The 22714-nt window shown below is 36.2% G+C and overlaps 1 protein-coding gene across 1 annotated transcript in view; it reads right to left on the bottom strand.

The window, feature by feature from the left end:
• The window catches only part of LOC150096198 (proto-oncogene tyrosine-protein kinase ROS-like), a 481253-nt gene that overhangs the window by 189514 nt on the left and 269025 nt on the right, over positions 1 to 22714 (bottom strand). The window contains exons 22-23 of the mRNA XM_090409003.1: positions 13764 to 14006; positions 8469 to 8683 (exon numbers count right to left, since the gene is read on the bottom strand). Coding sequence (XP_090265129.1) covers positions 8469 to 8683; positions 13764 to 14006 — 458 coding nt within the window. The remainder of the gene's footprint in view (positions 1 to 8468; positions 8684 to 13763; positions 14007 to 22714) is intronic.

Genomic DNA, 22714 nt, shown 5'->3' with positions numbered 1-22714 from the left:
ATCATAACCCCATAAACAGGCAACTTAAGAAAATAAACTCCTAGAAGAAGTTATGAGTCTAGATGCAGATGCCCAGGGCCATATCATTCTTTTTCCAATTGACTAGAGTGCTTGGAGGGGCCCCCCCTCCTTAACTGTTTAGGGCCCTAAAATTTGCCCTAATTTTTTGTGGCCCTCAGCTAGTGCCTCATGCACTATGTGTGATTAGAGTATCTATTAAAAAAAAAAAAAGCAGGCTATTGTTATTTTATTTTTTTCTGTAGTGAACTGGATTCTGGATGTTGAGGTGGAGGAGGAAAGAGTCTCATATATGTGAATCATGTTTCCCAATAAAGAACAAATCATCAATATATCTTAGCAAAATAGAAGATTTGAGAATGGCAGTATCAAGAGCGCATTTTTCAAAATGCTCCATATAGAAAGCGGCAGGAGGAGAGATGGGAGAAACTCTAAAAGATTCGACAAATTACCCTTTGGCTATTATTTTAGAAGTATTCCATTTATAGGATATGGAAATAGTTTTGCTGTGATTTGAAAATTTTACATCTAAGAGGATTGTTTAAGTGCTAAATAAATAAATATAATCTTCACACCACTTTTAACCTAAACATTAAAGCAGCATCTTATTTGATACATCCAGGAGTGTATAAATTGCTCTGTGCATGCATCTTAGCTTATTGGGAACAGAATGAAAGATTTTATAACATTCACCTCAAAGAACATGAAAAGTATCATCTTATTTGGAGGAAACACCAACTATAATCCATCAGGTGGCTGATGACCTTCACTGTCCTGTAGAAGCCCCCCCCCAAAGTAGTGTTTCCAGCTTCCTTGTCTCTCTATCTTTTTAAACTGGCAGTGTGAATGATACTCTTCAAAGGAATGCCAAAAATACTGCAGAAATTCAGAGCCACATCTCCATTAACATCAGTTTGCTGTATATTCCACAACCTCTTATGCATGTGTGAAAATGACATAAAAAAAATAAATAAAAATAAAAAAAAATGCTACATCATCATCAGAGTGAGGAAATGAGAAGAATGAGAGGGAGTGCTGGAACCAGGGATAGAGTAATGCCAGGACAGCAGCAGGTAAGTAAGGGAACACAGAGAGAAAGGGTTAGAAGAGAGAGAGTAAGGGATCCCCTATCCTATCCCAATGGCTTTAACAGGCCTTTAAGGCCCACAACCTTCCAAGCATGCTTGGATTTCGTAACCGAAATACGAGGATAGAATGGTCACTCTTATGCCTCAAGGTATTCTTGGCTGTATCCCTGTGTGTTCACGGGGCCGGTTTGCCTGCTTGCGGGATGAAAAACACCAGATAAACTGCCGGAAAAACCCTACTGCCCGCACCCAAGACCGGCTAACTTGGCTATGGCTGAGGAAGATCCTTCAGCTCCTCACGTCTCCGATGGGAATTGAACCTAGGACACTCCTTCTCCAGGCATATGGTTGTGAAGCGCAAAGCCACTAGGCTAACCGCGCTGACGAGAGTGAGGGATGCAGGTGAGCAATCAAGGAACAGAGTGGTAACAGGTGTGATGTATGGAGACTCGATGATCCATGGTGTGCAAGATAGGATGCCAGAGTGTTTGCCTGGAGGAACAATAGAAAGTGTGGCTATAGCAATTAAGTGGGGTGAAATGGTGGACGAGATGATTGTGATGGTGGGCACTAATGACAAGAGATCTAAGATTCATGCTTGAGGTTGTACAAAAGAAAACGCAGAGAGAAAAGATTGTTTGTGTGATACCCAGGTATGATAATGAGAGCTGAGCAGAAGAGCAGTAATAATGAATAGCATAATAACCAGAATGTGTCAAAAGAGAGGATTGGAATTTGTGGGTGCTTGGAGGACATTTGAGGATAGAAAGGAGCTGTATGCAAAAGACAGCTTACATTTGAATGAGGAAGGACGTAGGCATCTGGAGAGACTGCTGTTTCTGAATGAGTCAGTGTGTCAATGCAGGAAGCTAGAATTCTCAGGGTGGATAGGTAGGGGTGGCCTCTTGTGGGAATGGGTGCTTGGGGGGAAGGGGGCACGACATCGGGTAACACTAAAGTCCAGTGGAGTCTGGAGGAGGGATAGTGATAGGTATAGAAGCAGTGACATTTTTATGCTTTACACTAATGCTAGGGGTATCTGGAATAAGGGAGATGAATTAGTGGCGATGATAGCATCAGCCTGGCCAAAGATTATTCAGATCGCTGAGATGTGGTTGACAGAAGATGATATATTAACAGAAAAAGAAGTAGCAGGGTACAGCTTTTATCGGCAGGATAGGAACGGAAAACACAGTGGTGGAGTACTGCTTATGATAAGTGATGACTTATGTCCTCTAAGAGTGGTGACTTTGGAAGGCGGTCACACTAATGGTTTTGAAAGCATATGGTGTGAGGTAGGTAAGACAGGATATTTAGTAGCATGTTGCTACAAGCCAAGGAGCACAGAGGATGGGGAACAGGCGATGTTTAGGCAGTTGGGCCTGGCAAGTGCAAGAAAAATGATTGTTATGGGAAATTTTAACTACAGCAGCATAAGTTGGGAAGCGGAAGATGCATGTAGCAATAAGGGAATGGAATTTCTGGAAATCTTGAGGGACAGATGTCTTAAGCAACATGTAATGGAGGAAACAAGAGGTTCAAGAGTTTTGGATTTGGTCATAGCTTCAGAAGAGCTGATAATAACTGAGATGACACCTCCTACCAGTTGGAGAGAGAGTGATCATGTGGTTTTGACTTGGAAGATGAATAAACATGCAGTAGTATCAAAGAAAAGGGAATATATATGGAATTATAGAGTGATTATAATAGTCTTAGATATCAACTTGGGACAGATCCATGAAGGGAGGAATTGAAAGGGCAAGATATCATTAGTGCTTGGGAAATTGTGAAGGAATATTTGCTAACAGCAATAGTAAGCTGTATTCCACGAGTGAAGAAGGGGACACAATTTGGATGACAATCAATATCAAACAGGAACTGCCGTTGAAAAGGAGGCTATGGAAGAGATATAAGGAGAGGGATAGAGAGCAGATAAATGAAGAATATAAGACTCAGGCCATGAGAGTGACTAATATAGTGAGGAAGGCAAAACTGGAATATGAGAAGAGATTGGCATTAAGATCCAAAAATAATCCTAGGGAATTTTTTAGTTATATGGTCAGTAGGAGGAGAAATGATTGTGGAAGAATGACATTGTTGGATAAAAAGGGGAATAGAGTGACTGATGCGGAAGACATAGTGGAGTTGTTCAGTAAACAGTTTATTGGAGTATTTCATCCTGGAGAAGTAAGTTTTAACACTAGAGGGGTGTTAAAACTTAGGGGGGGGGGGGGTAGAGCAGGTTTGAGGTTTAGAGGAGAGTGTGTTCCAAATACTGAGTACTCTGGATGGTATTTCACCATGGGATTTGAGAGAATGTGTTAAAGAACTGACAGTTTTGTTGACCTGGCTTTTCAATGAAAGTCTGGCTACGGAAAAGACACCCAAGGAATGGAAGGGAAGATAGTGCCATTGCACAAGGGGTGGTAGCAGACTGGAAGTGTAACTATAGGCCAGTTTGTGTTTCATCAGTAGTTGTTAAGATCTTGGAGAAATTGGTGAGGGACCATATATATAGTGTTGGGCAGTTGAGGGAATGTTATCTGTGAGAGCCAACATGGATTTGTTAAGGGATGTTTTTGCTTTAGTAATATGATTGCATTTTATAATAAAGTGATGATGGAGCAGTTGATGAGGGAAAGGCATATACTGTAATTTTTTTGGATTTTTGCAAAAGTGTTTGACAAGGTGCCACATGATAAGCTGATATTTAAGTTGCAGCACATGAGTTAGATGTCAGGTTAGTCAACTGGATTCAGATGGCTGTCTGATAGGTATCAGAGACTTGTCTATGGTGGGGCAGTATTAAGGAGGCAGAAGGTTACAAGTGGGGTCCCACAGGGATCAGTACTAGGACCGTATTGTTTAACCTTTATATCAGTAATATTGTTAATAGATTGCAGGGTGATATTCAGTTGTTTGCAGATGATGTGAAGCTGGGAAGGGTTATTAGTAATAGTGCAGATGCGGCAGCCCTGCAAGAGGATTTGAATAAACTAGACAGATAATTTTTCATAATATATTCTGATCATCATATAAGCATGAAGAAAAGAAAAAAATTCTACAACCAAGTGGAAGAAACTGCCATGGCTTCTCAGAGAGGACTACATATCCTTTTGACTCCTACAAACCTAACCTAAACAACAAGGAAACAGTAAGTTGAGTTCCAATCCCATACATTTCTGGCTTATCAGAAGCAATTTCCAGAATTCTAAATATGATTTAGAGCTGCTTTTATACCCATCAGTAAACTCTCAACTTATTTCCCCTCTTCAAAAGATAAATGCTCTCTGATGTCTCTCCTAGGTGTGTATATACCAAGTTCCTTGTAACTGTTGTCTATACTACTTTGGACAAACTGGATGCTCAATAGAAAAGAGATTGCAAGAACATCAATCATATATTTACCAGAGGAAATCTGATAAATCTGGATTGGCTTAACATGGAGTAGACACAGACCACAATATTCTTTGGTCTGAAACACACCTACTACATCGCTGTCAATACAAATTTGAACATTTATTTAAGGAGAGTGATGAAGCCTTGCTTCACTGCCCAAAATTGAATTGGAATGACTGCCTACCATTATCAAAAATGTGGCAAAGTCTGATTAAAAATAATGCATCATTCATTTTTTTTATTTTTTATAGTTAACCTTTTCCTCACTTAGAACATAACATTGCTGAAAATATAATAACACACAGTTCACTCTATTTCAAATAAATCCATATTTGCATTCTACCTTATATCAACTAATCAACTATTCTTGTAGATAGACTTATACGTTGGTGATACATAATTGTTAATTTTAAGGAAAGACAATGTGTACTATTATATTAATTAAATAACTTTAATTAATACTTCCAATATTTCGGTAATGTTACGTTACCATCTTCAGGGAACTTAAAAATTAATGAAATGTGCATGAAGGCACTAACATTGAACAAATATGGCTGAAAACAACAACTGAAGTCAGTCCTAGAGTCCTAAAGGGTGCCATCTCAATAAATTTGGATGCATGAGGCTGTCCCAAATATGGGAGGCTTGCATTCTTAGAACATCAGCCAACAGCCAAGATTAATACCCAATTTTCCCACTAGGTGGCACCATTTAGGACTCTAGGACTGACTTCAGTTGTTGTCTTCAGCCATATTTGTTTAGTGTTAGTGCCTACGTGCATATTTCATTAATTTTTATGTTCTCTGAAGATGGTAATGTAACATTACTGAAATATTGGAAGCATTAATTAAATTTATTTAATTAATATAATAGTATACGTTGTCTTTCCTTAAAATTAACAGTTACCTTATATCAACTGTTTTTTGCCACTGTTGATGGTCTGTAATCTTCAGAATGAAATATATGTATGGCATTATAATAAATTATTACCTTACCTTGTTTTTACATATAAATTATTATTATTATTATTATTACTACTACTTCATGGGCAACTCCAGGGAGTCCTTAGACTCATTGAGGGAGGCCCCAAATCATGTTCATTGCAACTATACGACATTCATACAGTATTTATCATACCTCACTTTAAACTCATTCACTGTCATGGCATCCACTACAGACTCTGGAAGCCCATTCCACCCATTCACCACTCTAAAAGTAAAGAACCCAGCTCTAACACCCTTACTAACCACATTTTTGCCCAGCTTCCATGGATGTCCCCTGGTCCTCCCACAACCAGCCCTGTTCTCAAAAATATCTTCTGAATTAATTTTATAGAAACCCTTCAGTAATTTGAATGCCTCAATCATATCCACCCTTCTCTGCCTATCAACCAATTTTTGCAACCCACAAATCCTCAACTTGTTCTCATAAAGTTCATTCCACAGACCTGCTATCATCTTGGTCACTCGCCTCTGGATCCTCTTAACCTCCTTCCCATCAAGAAAAAACCAAATCTGGGCACAGATCAAGATGGGGTCTTATCAAGGCTCGATACAGAGGAATAATAACCTGCTTGTCAATGTATTCTTCAGCAACCAAGTGATTTGATGAGCTGATTTGGCCACTTTTGCAATGTACCCATTAAAAACTCCTTATCCACCAACACTCCTAAATCTCATGCCTCATCAATTTCCTGGAGTACAGTTCCACCAATGTAGTAAACTGCTGCTAATTTTTTCACCCAAAAATGTATAACCTTACATTTTGTCACATTAAATTGACATCCATTCTCCTTAGCCCAGACCTCAAATCTATCCAAATCATTCTGCAAAATTTTGACATCATCTGCAGTCACTATTACCCCACCCAACTTTGCATCACCTGCAAACAAATGAACTGTTCCTCTCAGATCCTTACCTATATCATTAATGAACAAATTAAACAGCAGTGGTCCAAGAACAGATCCTTGTGGCACACCACTAGTCACAGGCCATCTTGTGGACTCAACTCCTGATAAACCACTCTCTGATATCTCTCCATCAACCACCCTCCTATCCATCTCACCAATCCTATATCCATCCCAATATGCTGCATTTTACTGATTAGAATTCCATGTGGCATCCTGTCAAAGGCCTTAGCAAGGTCTCCAGTAGAATCACTGTAAACCCATTATCCTTATCCAGTTCAGCCATCACTCTGTTATAATACGTGAGCAAGTTACTGAGGCATGACCTACCCTTCACAAACCATGCTGTACCTGATACAGTATCCCATTTTCATCTATCCAATTTTGTATTTTCCTTGACTATTTTCTCCAAGACCTTGATAACGATTCCTGTTATGCTGATTGGCCGGTAATTTTCAACAGCAGCCTTGGAACCACCTTTATGCAGTGGAACTATTTTCTCCTCTTTCCACCCCCTTGGGACTGACCCAGACCCGAGGCTCAAATTAAACAAAATGGTCAAGGGCACTGACAATTCTTTAGCCGCTTCACGTACGACATGAGCTGGTATACCATCCAATCCCACAGATGTATTGACATTGAGGTTCTGTAATAGACTATTTACCTCTACTTCATTCATCACAATTCCAGTATAAGCTGTTGGTTCTCCAATTTCTGCAATGTCACCACCTGGATGATATACTCTTGCAAAGTGTTTGCTCAGTAATTCCACTATATCGACTGATTCGGTTACCTCCCTACCCTCATCATTTTTTAAAATCATTCTGCGATGAACATTTTTCCTTTTACTTGCAACATATTGAAAAAATTGTTTGGGATTATCTTTAGCCTGCATGGCCAATTTTCTTTCGTAATCTGTTTTTGCTTTTCTTACCACCCTTGTTACCTTCCTGGCCTGAGCTTTATACTGTTCCTACACCTGCTGGTCACCTTAAATTCCTCCTTAAATTCCCTCCAAAATTGTTTCTTTTTTTTGCAGCTCAAGCTTAATAGTGTTATTCATCCATTTAACCCCTACTTGATTTATTATTCGGACTCTTGGTATACAGTCAACCATTGCCTCCTGCAAACACTTCTTAACCACCTCCCATGCACTATCAACATCCAGCCCTTGCAGTTTTACATGCCATGGCACTGAGCCAAGGACACTCCTAAGCTTGTCATACTTACCAGCCCAGTAATTCCACTCCTTTAGCCACCCCCCAAGTCATAACCTTATGATCACTGGCACAAGTTTCTCTAAAAGAAAGAATATCAAATACTTATAAATACATGAAAATCAGCAACAATAATATTATTATGAACACTAATTATTCTAAGAAAATAACACAATAAAAATCACGAATTTCACAGATGTGTTCCCTGTTCACTAAACAGCCTCAAACCAATCTTTTTTTTTTTTTTACTTTCCTTATGCAGCATATATTAACAACATTATGAAACTGCAACAACTATTTTCTCTTGGCTTTGTTAATTCATAAAAAGATTTAAATTACATAGATCAGAGTTTCCCAAGGTGTGGTCTGTGAACCTCTGAGGATCTTGAGGCCCTTTCATTGGGTGCATGAGATGAAAAATATTTTTATAATACTAAGATGTTATTTAAAAATATAGCTATTTTTCAAATAATAATAATAATTGTTACCATATAATGTGTTCATTATTGTTATTTTTAAATGAACTAATAAATAAATATTTTAAATATTTCCCAGCTTTAATTTCTAATGTGGTAAATATCAATAGATATAACCAACATAAATGGAAACTCTTTTTTGATCCTCAATAATTTATAAGAGCATATAGGAGTTCTGCGACCAAAACATTTGAAACCTGCTTATACAGAGTATCTTGAAATAATGAAAATCTCCAGCTCATGCACATATGTATAAAGACACACACACACACACACACACACACACACACACACACACACACACACACACACACACACACACACACACACGAGAGAGAGAGAGAGAGAGAAAAGACACAATTACCAAACTTTTGCAGCCTTGTAGAGTAATTCCACATTCTTGTTTTCCATTTTTTTCTATTTTTCCATAATAGACAGTATAAAGTATGGATGCCATAGATATTCTCTGACAATGGTGTGGACGGTCTACAGTAAGTAAATTCAAGGTTATGCTAGTAGGTGAATTTCCACTGAAGTCTGGTGGTTTTGTATAATTTCTTGGGGAGAGACAACTGGCATCTAATTGAGAAAATTACAGAAATAAATAATTACTATTTACTAAACTACTTAGACATACAGAAAAAGACAAAATTAATAACGGAAAAAACTCACGTACAAAGATTATTTAATAGTATAATTTTTGCCTGCGTGTCATAGGCATCTTCAATACATTAAGCTTAAATTAAACAATAACTGACTGACAATTCCAAAAAGTGCCACCTAAGTAGCTGGTGTAAGAAAACTAAAAAGGTCAACTTTCCTAAAAATAAAAAAAAAAATGTAAAAAAAAATAAAAAAAAAAAATAATAATAATAATAATAAAAATAAATAAAAATAAATCAATACAATAAAAAGTTAGGAAAGATTAGCTGATTTGTAAAGTACTATCTCCCATAAAAGGGGTAGACGTAAGCCATCAGATCTGTTTAAGTTAGGAAAATGAAGTAGAGTTTCACATGTTTCTTTATAAAGGCATTCCATGAGAAACTGACTTTTGTGAAGAACTCTTGTCTTTCTCCAATGAACTCTGTGTCTAGTGAAGATGGCATGTTCTGCAAGTCCAGACTTTTCAGGTTTAAAGTATTCAATATAAGATTGGTGTTCTTCTAGCCGAATAGAGGCAGATCTTCCCGTTTGTCCAAAATAAGATAATCCACAAGAGCACGGAATCTGGTAGACACCTGGATGATTAAGATGTGGAAGCTTGTCCTTAGGAGAAGTGAGAAAGATGGAGATTTTTCTAAATGGTCGAAAGGCAACAAAAATATTCAGTGGTTTTAAAACTTTTGCTATACGTTCACTGATGCCTTATACATAAGGGATAGTAATGCGCATTATTTCTTCTGTGTTTGGAGGAAGACATATTAAAACTACTCAAAGTTCTTTTAATGAAGCAATTCTTATAACTATTAGATAGAAAGGAAGAAGTTATATATTGTAGTTCTTTCTGTAAAAGATCGTCTGAAGAACAAAAGGAGTGGGCCCGATGAACCAGTGTTTTAATAGTTCCTGCCTTTTGACTGGGATGGTGATGAGATTCCACACGGATATAATGGCCTGTATGAGTCTTCTTTCTATAAACTGAGAAATGTAGGTTACCATCTGGTTGGCGAAGAATTAGAAGATCTAAAAAGGCTAACTGCTTATTTGATTCTACTTCTAGGGTAAACTTGATCCTAGGATGAAATGCGTTTAACTTAGTGAGAAATTGTTGAAGTTCATCCAAAGAGCCATTCCATACAGCAAAAATGTCATCAACATATCTGAACCAATCAGTAGGTCTGGGAGAAATGTTGTCAAAGATACGTTGTTTAAAATGTTCCATAAAGAAATTGGAGATGCATGAGAAAGAGGATTACCCATTGCTGTTCCTTCAATTTGTTGATACAACTTATTTTTAAAGGAAAAATAACCAGAATTTATTACAAAATCAAATACGTTTACAATGTCTGAAGGAAATTCGTGTTGTAGTAATTCAATACTTTCCGAAAGAGGCACTTTCGAAATAAAGAAACATCTAAACTGATCATGATATCAGAAACATACAAATGAAGATCTGAAATTTTATTTTTGAAATCCAAAGTATTTTTTATATAAGTATCAGTTCTTCTAGTTGAAGAGGAGAGTAAATTTGATAAAAATTTTGAGATTTTGTAAGTGGGGCAACCTATACAATCTATGACTGGTCTTAACAGAATGCCTGGTTTATGAACTTTTGGAAGACCATACAATCTAGGTGGACGACCAAAGAAAGTTTTAAGTTTTTTCTTTTGATCTTCATTCCGTGTAGATACATTATCTATAAGAGAATTAAGTCTCTTCAATTGACTCCAGGTAGGATCCGATGTAAGAGACCTATAAGTTGAATAGTCGCGAAGTAAAAGAGACATTTTTCTCTCATATTCCTTCCTATCTTGAATCACTACAGCCTTCCCCTTATCAGCTTTCGTAATAATTAAATTATTGTTATTCTTCAGTGATTTCAATGCTTTAAACTCAGAGTAAGGAAGATTAGGACGAGGGGGCTTGGCATGAAAAAGAATTTGTGCACATTCAAAACGTAATCTGTTGGCTGTTTTTTGGGATAAGGATTGAATACCCCTGTCTATGTTATGAAAAAAATCCATAATTGGCACCTTATTCGGCGTAACAGCGAAATCATGTCTTTTTGATAAAACAAGACGTTCACAGTCTGTTAGTGGACATCCGGAAACATTTATAACTACTTTATCTATATCAATAGTATTATTACTGGATCTAGGTATGCTGACCAGTGATTCAAATTTGCGTTTTAGTTTGTCACGAGAATCATTAAAGACCTTTAAGTAACAACTCGAAGATATGCGCATTACAGTAGTAAAAGTTTCAACCGTTAAAACAGATTCCAGAGCATTTTTTATATCCATAATTTCTCTATTTAAGAGGGCAAGAGATTTTTTTAGCTTCATGTAGCTGATTATTTAAAAGAGACTTACTAGCTTTGAAGTAGATCCGATGAGCTTTTGGGGACCTAAAAACTTCTTTTATTTTACAACAGGTTAGAATAACCTGGACCATCTTACATCGTTTAAGGAATATTAATCTGTTAATGCATTTGGCCTTCTTTACCAATACTTTACCGTATCTAGCAGATTGTTTGGAAATAGACTCTCCGTGAAGTCTAGCAATAAGTTTTAAAAGAGGTATACCATGAGTCATCAATATCATCAATAGTCTTCAAGTTATTGTAAAGACTTAATGCTTTGGCTTGATTTTCCATTTGACTAAGCAGAACTTGTTTTTGAGTTGTCTTCAATCCATATGGATAATCGCCACTTCATATGTACCATTTGAGTGCTTCTGATTTTAGTCACTATTTTTGATAAATAAGAAGCCATAGATAAATAACAAACCTTGCGATTTGTACTGATCTTTTTTTTTGGTAAGTTTTTGAACTGATGACTTGTCCATTCCATTTTCACGCCCTATTTTAGCAAAGGATGCACCTTCTTCATGAAGCTTGATTATATAGCTTTTGTTCTAAAGTGAGCCATTTACATTTTTTGGTGACAGAATCACTTTCACGTTTTCTTTTTGCATTCATTATGTAGTTTTTTTAAATGGGATTAAAATTTAATTATCACAAATTAACTTTACTGTAGATTTGCGCATCGAAAACTGATAGACATAGAAGTTAATTCAACATTAAAATTCACAAACATCTACTGCTTACTCATACTATAAATAGCTTACACATTAAGACGTTGAACATAACGCAGCATTTACATTCTCGCAGAGTCTAAGTACATACATATACAACGGGGAACCCCTGAAAAAAATTGAAATATTGTATCGCATAACTTTAAAACTGCACAAAAAGAGACTTGACTGTATAAAGGGGAAAAACCGAACATTTATGTATAAAAAAATAATTTTGTGTACTAATTTTTTAAGATTCAAAACCGGACTATAGCGAATCTAGACTGATCGAAGCAGGACTATGCGAGGTATTGCTGTATGTGTGTGTGTGTATATATATATATATATATATATATATTTATTATCATCGAGGGAGGGTACCTACTCTACAACTCTCCGTCTCCATCACTTAATCCACCGGCTACAGTGAACTGCATCAACTACACCAACACCATCTACTATCCACCACCACTACTGGTATTTTTCACAGACAATCACAAACATAAAAGTGGGAAATTCGTAACTACTGCAGAGGATGCAGTTGGGATATTCAGTGAGCAGTTCAGCTCAACAGGATGTTTAATTCTCAGTGTAAAATCCAAAGCTCGAGTGTATAGAATGAGAGAGAAGACTTAATGGTGAGCAAGCAAGAAGTATATGAGGAGTTAAGTAATCTAAATGTCAATAAGGCAATATGACTTGATGATATATGAACATGTGTCTTAAAGGAACATATGTCTAACGAATGCTAATTCATGGAATTAGCATTAGTTAGCCTATCTGTTTAACAAGAGTTTTGTGATGTCACAAGTCCCAAAGGAGTGAAAGTAATGTAAAAATGTCTCACCTCACTAAGGTGGTGATAAGGCTAAGATTACAAATAATAGGCCAATTTGTATATCCATAGTTGCAGTTAAGGGATTGGAGAGGTTGGTGAGAGACAAGATACAAAAGTGGGTTAATAACAGTAGTATTCTTTGTGCTTGTCAGCAAGAGTTTAAGGGAAGGTTGTGTTTTACCAACCTGCTTACATACTATAACAATGTGATGAATGTATTGACAAGGAAGATGCATATACAGTGGCATGCATAGATGTTGCAAATATCTGCCAGATTGCTACACCACTTGCTATTAATGGATCATGGAAAATTAAGACACTACCTACACAAATTCCATATCTTGGAATCGCCATCATGCATTTATTGTATGCACCTTCAACAGACTATCAATCACTTACTTTATGAGTCAGCTACTGGACTCCATCTGGATAGCCCTAATACAACACATTATCACTTCTGGAGACGAGTGGTCAGTGTCAAAACAGAGACTTATTTAAAAGTATACTCAGAATTATTTAATTCTGCAAATAAGATCAGCTTCCAGTCATTGTAATGTAACATAAATTATGGATATTGTCTGAAGAATACATACATGCAGATGAAAAATATAAATGTAAATATGAATATTGATATACAAAAATATAAATATAAATGTTGATCAGTACTTGGAAGCTACGTGTAATATATGCATTGTATGCAATGGAGCATGTAAACACATCCATGTGTTCTATTTTATAGAATTCTAATCACATGCTCACAACAAACTGTGTGATGTGCTATTATATTTCAGTTTTGTTTTCAATTGCACACTTTATATTATTTTTGATTCTTATGTTTGAGATAGCCATTGAAATAAGTCATGAGTAATTATTTTTATCCCCTTTCATGTGTCACCATCTGTTTTAGTTTACTTTATAGTAAACTTTATAGTTTACTTTATAGCGATGGATGCATCAAATATTATAAATATTATGTGTCACATGTAATATTTGTGTTATTTAAAAACATGCAAATCAAAAGAATATCCCAAACTTCAATATAAACAAATAAAAACAATATCACATTTAACTCCTATCAATTACCTGGCAATGGTTGCAAATTACCACCAACTGCATGTATTCCTCTCACTCCTTTTACTATTTCAACAAGAACATGATTTTTAAAATGTGAAGCAGCAGCAGGTAACTTGAAATTGGCAGTAGCTGAAGTTCCAAATGTCAAATGGGACAGCCGTTCTTGCTTTTTGATGCTATAAACTTTCCCCATTGAACTATTAGACCAATATATTCTGGATGCATCAACAGTAAGTGAAGTTGGTGGTAAACCTGAAAAAACAAATGCATTGAATTTATTCTTCTCAAGAGTTTTAAGAGCATAACATCTTTTTTCTTTGATTGTTTGTTTTGTTTTTGTTTCTCTTAATAATGAAATTACTCTAACAGGCCTAAAACATGCTACTTTTTGTAGCACTGAATAATTAAAAGTCCTACTGGACTCATTTATTCACTAGTTCAGACATAAATGAATCCTACTGAACTCATCTATTCATGTCCTCTAATGATGACAGACATTGATATTATGATATTTCATGAGCATGTCATTAAAGTATATAATATCAATTCAACACCCCAAATTAAAGACCTGTTGTGCTCACCTTCAACTGTCTAGAGAAGATTGAAATAGGTTCAGCTCCCTAGAAGCCTCAAGCTGACTTCCTATCCTTCTTTTCAGCTCAAACATCTTTCTTCCAGCTGGAACAATGCTCGCTGTAGGTGGGGGGGGGGGGGCATGATTCGAAGCAAACAACAAAGAGAACATGATAAAGTGGAGCCAAGAATATGCCTTCCTTAAAAAGAACTAAAATCTGAAATAGTATACAGTGTGAAAACCACCGCACAAAGAAATACAGAAATATACTGAGAGAGGCAAAAGCAATCAAAATTAGGCTTCAATTATGGCCAGCCAATAAATCTAGCTGCATTTTTTAACAGAAACTTAAGTTTTGGGAGGAGAAAAGAATATTATTGAGAGTTCAAGAAATACACACAACTTAACACAACTCTTCAAAGATGATAGTACCCAAAACTTTGTCTTTTGGAACCTTGCTGCCCTCCCTTTGACACATCCAAGCAGAGTTGGATAAACCAATCTCTACAACAGAAGTAACAGAAGACCAGGCAAGGCCATACCAAAAAAGTCACCTGAACCAGATGGTCTATGAACAAAATTTTATTGCAAAGCACATGCTTTTATTCTTCTCATTCTAATGACACTATATAGCATCCTTTTCTTCACCAGAAATCCTCACCAGTGTTATTAAAACCAGATCAAGACAGGGATGAGGTACGTTACTCAAAACATACATCTATGTTGTTCCAGGCTAAGTGACAGACTTTAATTTGTTCTGAGTAAAGGATCTACTCTGTCTGGTTAACAAGCAGTATTCAGTGAAAATGCTTTCACTAGATATAAGTCGAGCATTTGATAGTGTCCAAAATTCTTAGTTATTTTACAATTTAAAACAGATAGTAGTGAGTGATGGCCTTCTCTCAAAGATAAAGGTGGAACACAAATTCTTCCACACATCTTTCAATGCGTGGAATCCTAAAAGAACTCTATTAAAATCCCAAGAGAAGTAAAATTAGCCCCCCCCCCCCCCCTCACACCCAGTTGGCAATGAACAAACTGTGAGGTAAATAATACGCCTACCCACCTTGTGGTGGAGAAGCCAAATCCACAGCATATGTCGACAATGTTTTGACTACTTTTGAAGTATACTCCCTAAACCTCAACTCTCTGTACATAATTAGCCCAATTTCCTATAGTTCAATTCCAACAATATAGTGCACAGCTTATGATCTCTTCTTTCCAAAGTACATCACCTTACACCTGACCAAGTTAAACTAGCAACCATTTACCTTTGCCCATGCTTCCAGTCTAAGTCATCCTGCAAGATCTCTACATCACCTTCACTGATTATTGCTCTTCCCAGTTTCTATTTATCAAAGATGTGTGGAGGTGCCCCATACCATGGGACACCTCCACACATCGGTCGATCCATGCAGAAGACTCTTTGAGAAGATTTCACTGAGGCCAGAGTGATCAGCAGTGCATTCCCCACTGAATGGCTGTCTGATTCACTAATCTGACTCCCTGTGACTTCTGGATCTTGGAATTTCTCAAAGACAGAGTTTATGAGGATCATCAAGATAACTTTCCAGTGCTGAAAGAAAGACAGTAGAATGCAGCATGTGCACAGCATCAGTCCTGACCAATTGCTTTCTGCCATTGAATCCATTCTGCAAAGAATGTGGTTTGTGGCATACTAGGAAAGGTAGCAAGTTGAACAGTGCACCTCATGAATGCATAATAGGAGTAAATAAAAATGTCATTTTTATTCACACACACACACACACACAGAAAAAAAAAATACTGCATCTACATTCTGCTCATACAGTGTCCCTTAGGTGGCATCCAAGGGATTAAACAGAGATACTTTAATTTTGATCATTCTGCAGATAATGAATAACACTGGAGATAATATGTACTCTATCTGATTTTACATCAAACCATCTCACTAAACTATCTGATTTTACATCTGTACTTCTTTTGATTCTAACTGCTGATTTACAACTTAAATAGATACCGTGTATTGTTTGATATAATGACCCATTTACTGTAGCATTTTGAAGAACTTTCCTCTTGGCACCTTGTCATATGCCTTTTCCAGATACACAAAACTTAAATACAAATCCTTGTTATATTCCCAAGATTTCTCAACTGTTTGATTTAAAGTGAAAATCTGATTCCTGACAACCTCTATTTGGCCCGAATCCAGTTTATTCTTCACCAAGCTTCCCTTCCATAGTTTTTTTTTTTTTAATTCTCAAATATACTTTCTTAAATCTTACCAGGGGAAACCTTCTCAGTAGGAAAATTCCTCTGTAATTCTCACATTCAGTTTTATTTCCCTTTTTATAGATGGGTACTATGAGAGTTCTCCTCCAATTACCTGGAATTCAACCCTTTGATAGGCCTTCTGAATTATGCAATGTAGCCACTATAACACTTTATTATTATTATTATCTGAGACCTCCAGGGAGTCAAGGGCTCATCGAGGGAGGCTGTAAATTACCCAACCCAGCTATCATACCTTCCCTTAAATTCATTTACACTAAATGCACTCACTACCCCTAAGGGAAAATTATTTCACTCACTCACTGCTCTCTGGGAGAAACACCTAGCTCTTAACTCTTTCTTGACTGAGAACAACCTTAACTTTAATGGATTCCCCCATGTTCTCTCCCCGCCTTCCATATAATGAAAAATTTCATCATTTGAAATGCTATAACACCCATTCAAAAGTTTATAGACCTCTATCATATCACCTCCCTCTTCCTCCTGTTAACCAGAGTCTGCAATCCATATACTCACAATCTGTCCTCAGAATGTAAATCCCATAATCTGGATATAATCTTTCTAACTCTTCTTTGCACCCTTTCCACAGTTTCTTTATCCTCTTAGAACTCGGGAGACCAAATCTGCGCACAGTAATCCAAGTGTGGTCTTATCAAAGTCTTATAAAGAGGCAAAATTACTTCTAAACTTTTCTAAGCCTTTTTGACAGTGGTGCTATGGTTGCTGAAGCACTAGGGTGCTTCAGCAGCGATGGATTTGAGCTGTGGTAAAAAAAAATCTTTGGTGAATTGTGCTACATTTTTTTCTCTGTAGCGCAAGTGTTCTTTACTGCTTTGGAGTTTTGTTGTTATATACAGGTAACCCTCATATAACGCAGATGCTCGGTTCCACAGAAATGCCGCGTTATATAAATCGCATTATGCGAGACTCAGATCGCATAGAAAAAGTAGGGTTATGTTTCCAAAATAGTTTTTTTTTTTAAATTATATAAACAACAATGCCATATCCAACAAAAAATATTTTTATTTAATTCAGGTAATTCATGCAAGTTATGAAAATATATAAACTATGAAACAAATACATAGTATATGTATTTGTTTCATAATTTATATATTTTCATAACTTATATATTTTCATAATTTATATATTTTCATAAAATTATAAATTTACAAATTGTACATAAACTTCATTGCACATAATGCATAAATGTTTTAGGCAAAATAAAATAAAGTGCATATTTTAATCTTTCATAGCACGAGAATTTGAGGATCGGTTAATAAACACTGGTTTTGTCATGTAATCACCTGATGCATTACTACAAAACAGTAGAGTAATTCTATCTTTAGAAACTTTGAATCCAGAAGCTGACTTTCATTTTTTGAAATATAGGTGCATTTTTGAATTTTTTTTCCAATATAACCCGGATTCATGTGCATTGAACACCTGGTCTGCATCATAAATGTTTATAAACAGTGAGAGCTTTTTGTTTGATAAGATTTCCATCCAAAGGAATTTTCTTTCGAATGCAATCTTCTATCCAAATCATTAGAGATTTCTCTATTTTTCCCATTAGAATATTGCGCACATGAGCAACGTGCTTTTCATTTACCATTGACCCAGCAATAAACACTTTCTTGGATTTTATGTTCATTTTGTTTGTTCAAATTGATGATTTGTTTAAATTCAAAGTCCTAACAGCTCCTGGTTTTTCTCCATTTTTCAAACGATCCAAGATTTTAATTTTTTTTTTTGAGAGAAATAAATTTTCTTTTCAATGCTGGTTTTTCCCTTTCATTGCAGTTTGTGGCCATTACCATAAAAAATTTTTTTTTACATAAAAAAAAAAAAAAATACATATTAATTATGTATGTAACTCACCAGAAAATAAAGTGCTCAGCTTTGAGATTAACACTTATGATTTTTAATGCACTTTCCTGGCAGAAAACGAAGACAATTTTCAACAATAAACTTTATAGGTAAACAATTGCATGTGTGCTAAAGGGTATTTTCCCTAATATAAATTAGCTACTTATAACTACATGCATGATACGGGCAGATACAAATTTAACGAAGATAAAATTTGATTTTTAAGTCGCAAGGTGAAAAATATATGAAAAGATAAACGGTTATTACAATGTGTAAACATTGTATTTTTATCAAAACCACGTTGTATAAGTACCATGTTGAACAAGGGTTGCTACAATTTGTAGACCGCGTTATATCGAAACCACCTTGTATAAGTACCACGTTATACGACGGTTACCGGTATAATGTTATATTTGGGTTACCGAGAAGGCGAGGTCACAGTCGGCTGCATTTGGGGTGGAAGAGAAGATAAGTTTTCGCTATTTAGTATAGTTCAATATAGTTTTTATATATATAATACACTGTTTATATAGTGTTTATATATATTTAGCATTTAGTTTAGTAGTTCCTCGGCAGTAAGGAATGATGGTGGCTGCAGCTGCAATCACAAATGGCATGTCACCAAATACTCTGCCATTTAAGAACTCTATTATACATAACATAATAAAGGACTTTCTGGCATGCAGTGCTTACGGCATGTATGCTTCCCAGGATTTGGATATGTAGCAGGTGAGAGAGGGGGGGGGGGGGGGGTGCGTATATGCGCAAAATGCAGGCAATGGGAGGAAATCAATGAATTAGCAAATGGATATTCAGTTGTTTGTGGTTGATGTGAAGCTGGGAAGGGTTATCAGTAATAGTGTACATGTGACAGCCTGCAAGATGATTTTAATAAACTAGACAGATGGGCAAATGAATAGGGATATCGCTTTAACTCAGCAAAATGTAAGGTTTTGAGGTTCAGGACACATCAATGGGATGCTGCATACTTTATTGGTGGAACTATACTGGAGGAAGTAGGGGAAACAAAAGATCTAGGGGGTTGATGATTGATAGAAACCTGAAATTTAGGGGAACATATTGCAAAGGTGGTGAACGTAACACAGAGGATTGCTGCAATAATGAGAAGGATGCTGACCTGCAGAGACAAATAAGTTATCATTCCGTTGTATAAGACCCTGATGAGATCACACTTAGCCTATTGTTCACAGATTTGGTCCCTAGGATTTGAAGGGGATAAATTAACTGTGGAAAGGGTACAGAGGCAGATACAGATGGTTTCAGGACTGTACAATGTCAGTTACGAGGATCGACTGAGGGAATGAGGACTGCGGAGTTTGTTAAAAAAAAAAGAAGAAGGAGAGGTATATGATTGAGACTTTTTAAACTGTTGAGAGGTAGTTACAGGGTAGACATTGGGGAGTTCTTTCACTTGGTCGAACGGCAGGAAGGAGCGATGGCAAGGGGCCTTTCCGTGGCTTCTTTGCGTGGAGGGTGGTTGATCCCATGAATGCATTGCCTGAGAGAGTGGTTAGAGTAAGAACGGTCAATGAGTTCAAGGAGTGGTATGATAAACTTTGTGTTTCCTAAGAACAACCTCCCATGATAGATCTTTTGACTCCATGGAGGCCTGGATAATAATAATATATTCTGGGTGTTTTAACATGGAAGGGCTTGACTTGAATTTGCTAACTGTTTTTTCTTTAGGCCAGAAAGTGACTTTTTTTCAATAATTTGCCCACTTTATTCTTTTGTAAGTTGGTTGGATCCCGATCTATAATTTGGTATGTTGACAGATCTTGTTGAAGTGTATCCATTTTGCTTTCATGTTCTGTTGAATTCATCACCACAGTGAATTCCCTTTGTCTGCTTCAAGTTAGTTAAGGGATTCTATCAGATTAATACAGATTTATTATAAAAATAGTGGATGTTAAGATGGGAAGAACAAGGGGCCATCCCTGGAAGGGATGTGGTGAAGAAGGTAGTGAGGAGTAGATTTTTTTTATGTGGAAGGTGTTAGTGAGTGGAAAGCATTGCCTGAGTATGTTGTGATTGTAGGTAGTATAAATAACTTCAAGGCTCATTATGATCAACAATGTTGCTGCTTGAGTGGACTTCCCACGATGAGTCTGTTGACTACATGGAGGTTACCAAATAATAATAATAACGAACTGAATAACTGTTGTAATAAATTTGGTATTAAAATCAGCAATAAAAAGACAAAGACAATGAAATTAGCCAAAAAAACTGAAAATATCGACTGTATCCTAAATGGTGAACCTACAGAACAAGTAAAGCATTTCAGCTATTTAGGCACAATTTTTAGTGAAGATGGTAAATTAAATATGGAAATAAACAACAGAGTTAGTAAAGCTGGTAAGATAGAATTCATCTGAATAAATGTACATGTTATAAGAAAGAAATTACTCAAAACACTAAATTGGCTGTATACAAGACAGTGTTTAAACCAAGATCACAGATATGAGAGTTCTGAGAAAAATTAGTGGAGTGAACAGCTGGCATCAATGGTAGCATCTCATTAAAAATAAGGCTATTAAGAAAGAACTTCTTATTGTTAGCATTCAGGAATGTGTTAGTAGAGCTAATTTCAGATGACATGGTCACTTAAATAGAATGGGAGATGAAAGATTAGCAAAACAAGTGTTCTTTGTTAGGTTAGCAGGAAACAGATCCAGAAGAAGAAGAAGACCAACAGTCTTATTAACATCAAGTTTGCTCAATGACTTACAGTCTCCTCCTCACCATCATTTGCTCTCAAAACTTTCCACAATGTCACATTCACAAGGATGAAAGACCTTTATGAACTGCTCATTAAATATCTCAACAATATTCTTTGCAGCAGTTGCTCTTATACCATTTTCTCTAATCAGTGTCATCCTTCCCTAATCATTCTTTCTTTCTCTTTTTTTTTTTGATGGCTACATATTGAAAAAAACTAATTAGGATTTTTTTGGCTTCATTAGCTAACTGCTGCTCATACTGAACTTTTGCTATCCTTACCAACCAAGTCACCCTCCTTGCCTGTTCTTTGTAATCCTCATGGAATTGATTATTATGCCTGATCTTAGGTTGGTGGCAACATAAGAGCATGTTTAATCACTTCATTCATCCATTTCACACCTATCTTATTTAATCTTCTGACCCTAAATGACCCTAATATACATTTAGACATTACTTCTACATTGCTGGATAGTTCTTAAATAGCACCAAAGCAGCATTTATCTCCTTTCCAGCCAACTCTTTATTCCATGCTACACCTGTGAGCTATCTCCTGAGCTTCTCATAATCACCAGCCTAGTAGTTCTACATATACCCTTTCCTCACAGAAGTCCCCACAGTGCTGGCAACCATCCAGGTAATCGCTTCATGGTCACTCTAACCAGCTGGAGGATGATCTGACAATTCATTTATAATAACATCCTCTGATGAGATGATAAAATTCAAGACTCTCAATCCTCATGTGCCCTCTGTTACTGCCTGAGGTAGTACTTGCCCCTCAAAAACTCAAGAAACACATTTTCTTTACTTCCAGTTGCTATCCCATCATGACAGTCTATATTGCCATAAATAAAATTGCACATAATGATTGCCATTTACTTATTTGCTTGGCTATTTTGTATGGAAATAACTCTTTTTTCAATCATCAATAGCTTCCCCCCCCTTTTTTTTTTACCCTTTCTATCTTCACGAAATACATCATACTCTTCCATCTCTATTCCCATCAGGATGTCTTCCTCATCAAAGCATGCCTTATTTATTCCAACTCCTCTGCTCTCAAACACTCCATTATGTCATATTCACAAGGTGAATATGACATAATGGAGTGTTTGAGAGCAGAGGATGATGAAGAGGAGAGAAAGACTGATTGTGAGTGAGGAAGAGGTATATGGGAAATTGAGTAAACTTGATATTAATATATCACCACGTTTTGAATAATATATGCACGTAAACACAAGAAAGTTATTTAATTAACCAAATATTTCGGTCTGGAAATAGCAGACCATCTTCAGTGGCACTACAAGAACAGTTAAAAAAAAAAAAATACAAGGTGGAATACTAACAATAGATTATTTAAAAATAGAACAAGCCGCGTGATGTTATATCACTAAGTATTAAAGGGAATATTTTTAAGTAGAGACATGATTGAAATAAAGATAATAATTAATAATATTAAATAATATAAAATTAATATGAATTAATGAGTTATCCTGATTAGACTTTCCCAGAT

The sequence above is a fragment of the Typopeltis vanoorti genome, chromosome 19 (genome assembly GCF_054136105.1).
Source record: "Typopeltis vanoorti isolate ZY-2024b chromosome 19, IOZ_Tvanoo_1.0, whole genome shotgun sequence".
Lineage (NCBI taxonomy): Eukaryota > Metazoa > Arthropoda > Arachnida > Uropygi > Thelyphonidae > Typopeltis > Typopeltis vanoorti.
Note: the sequence above shows the minus strand (reverse complement) of the source record. Positions and strands in the feature narration are given on the sequence as shown.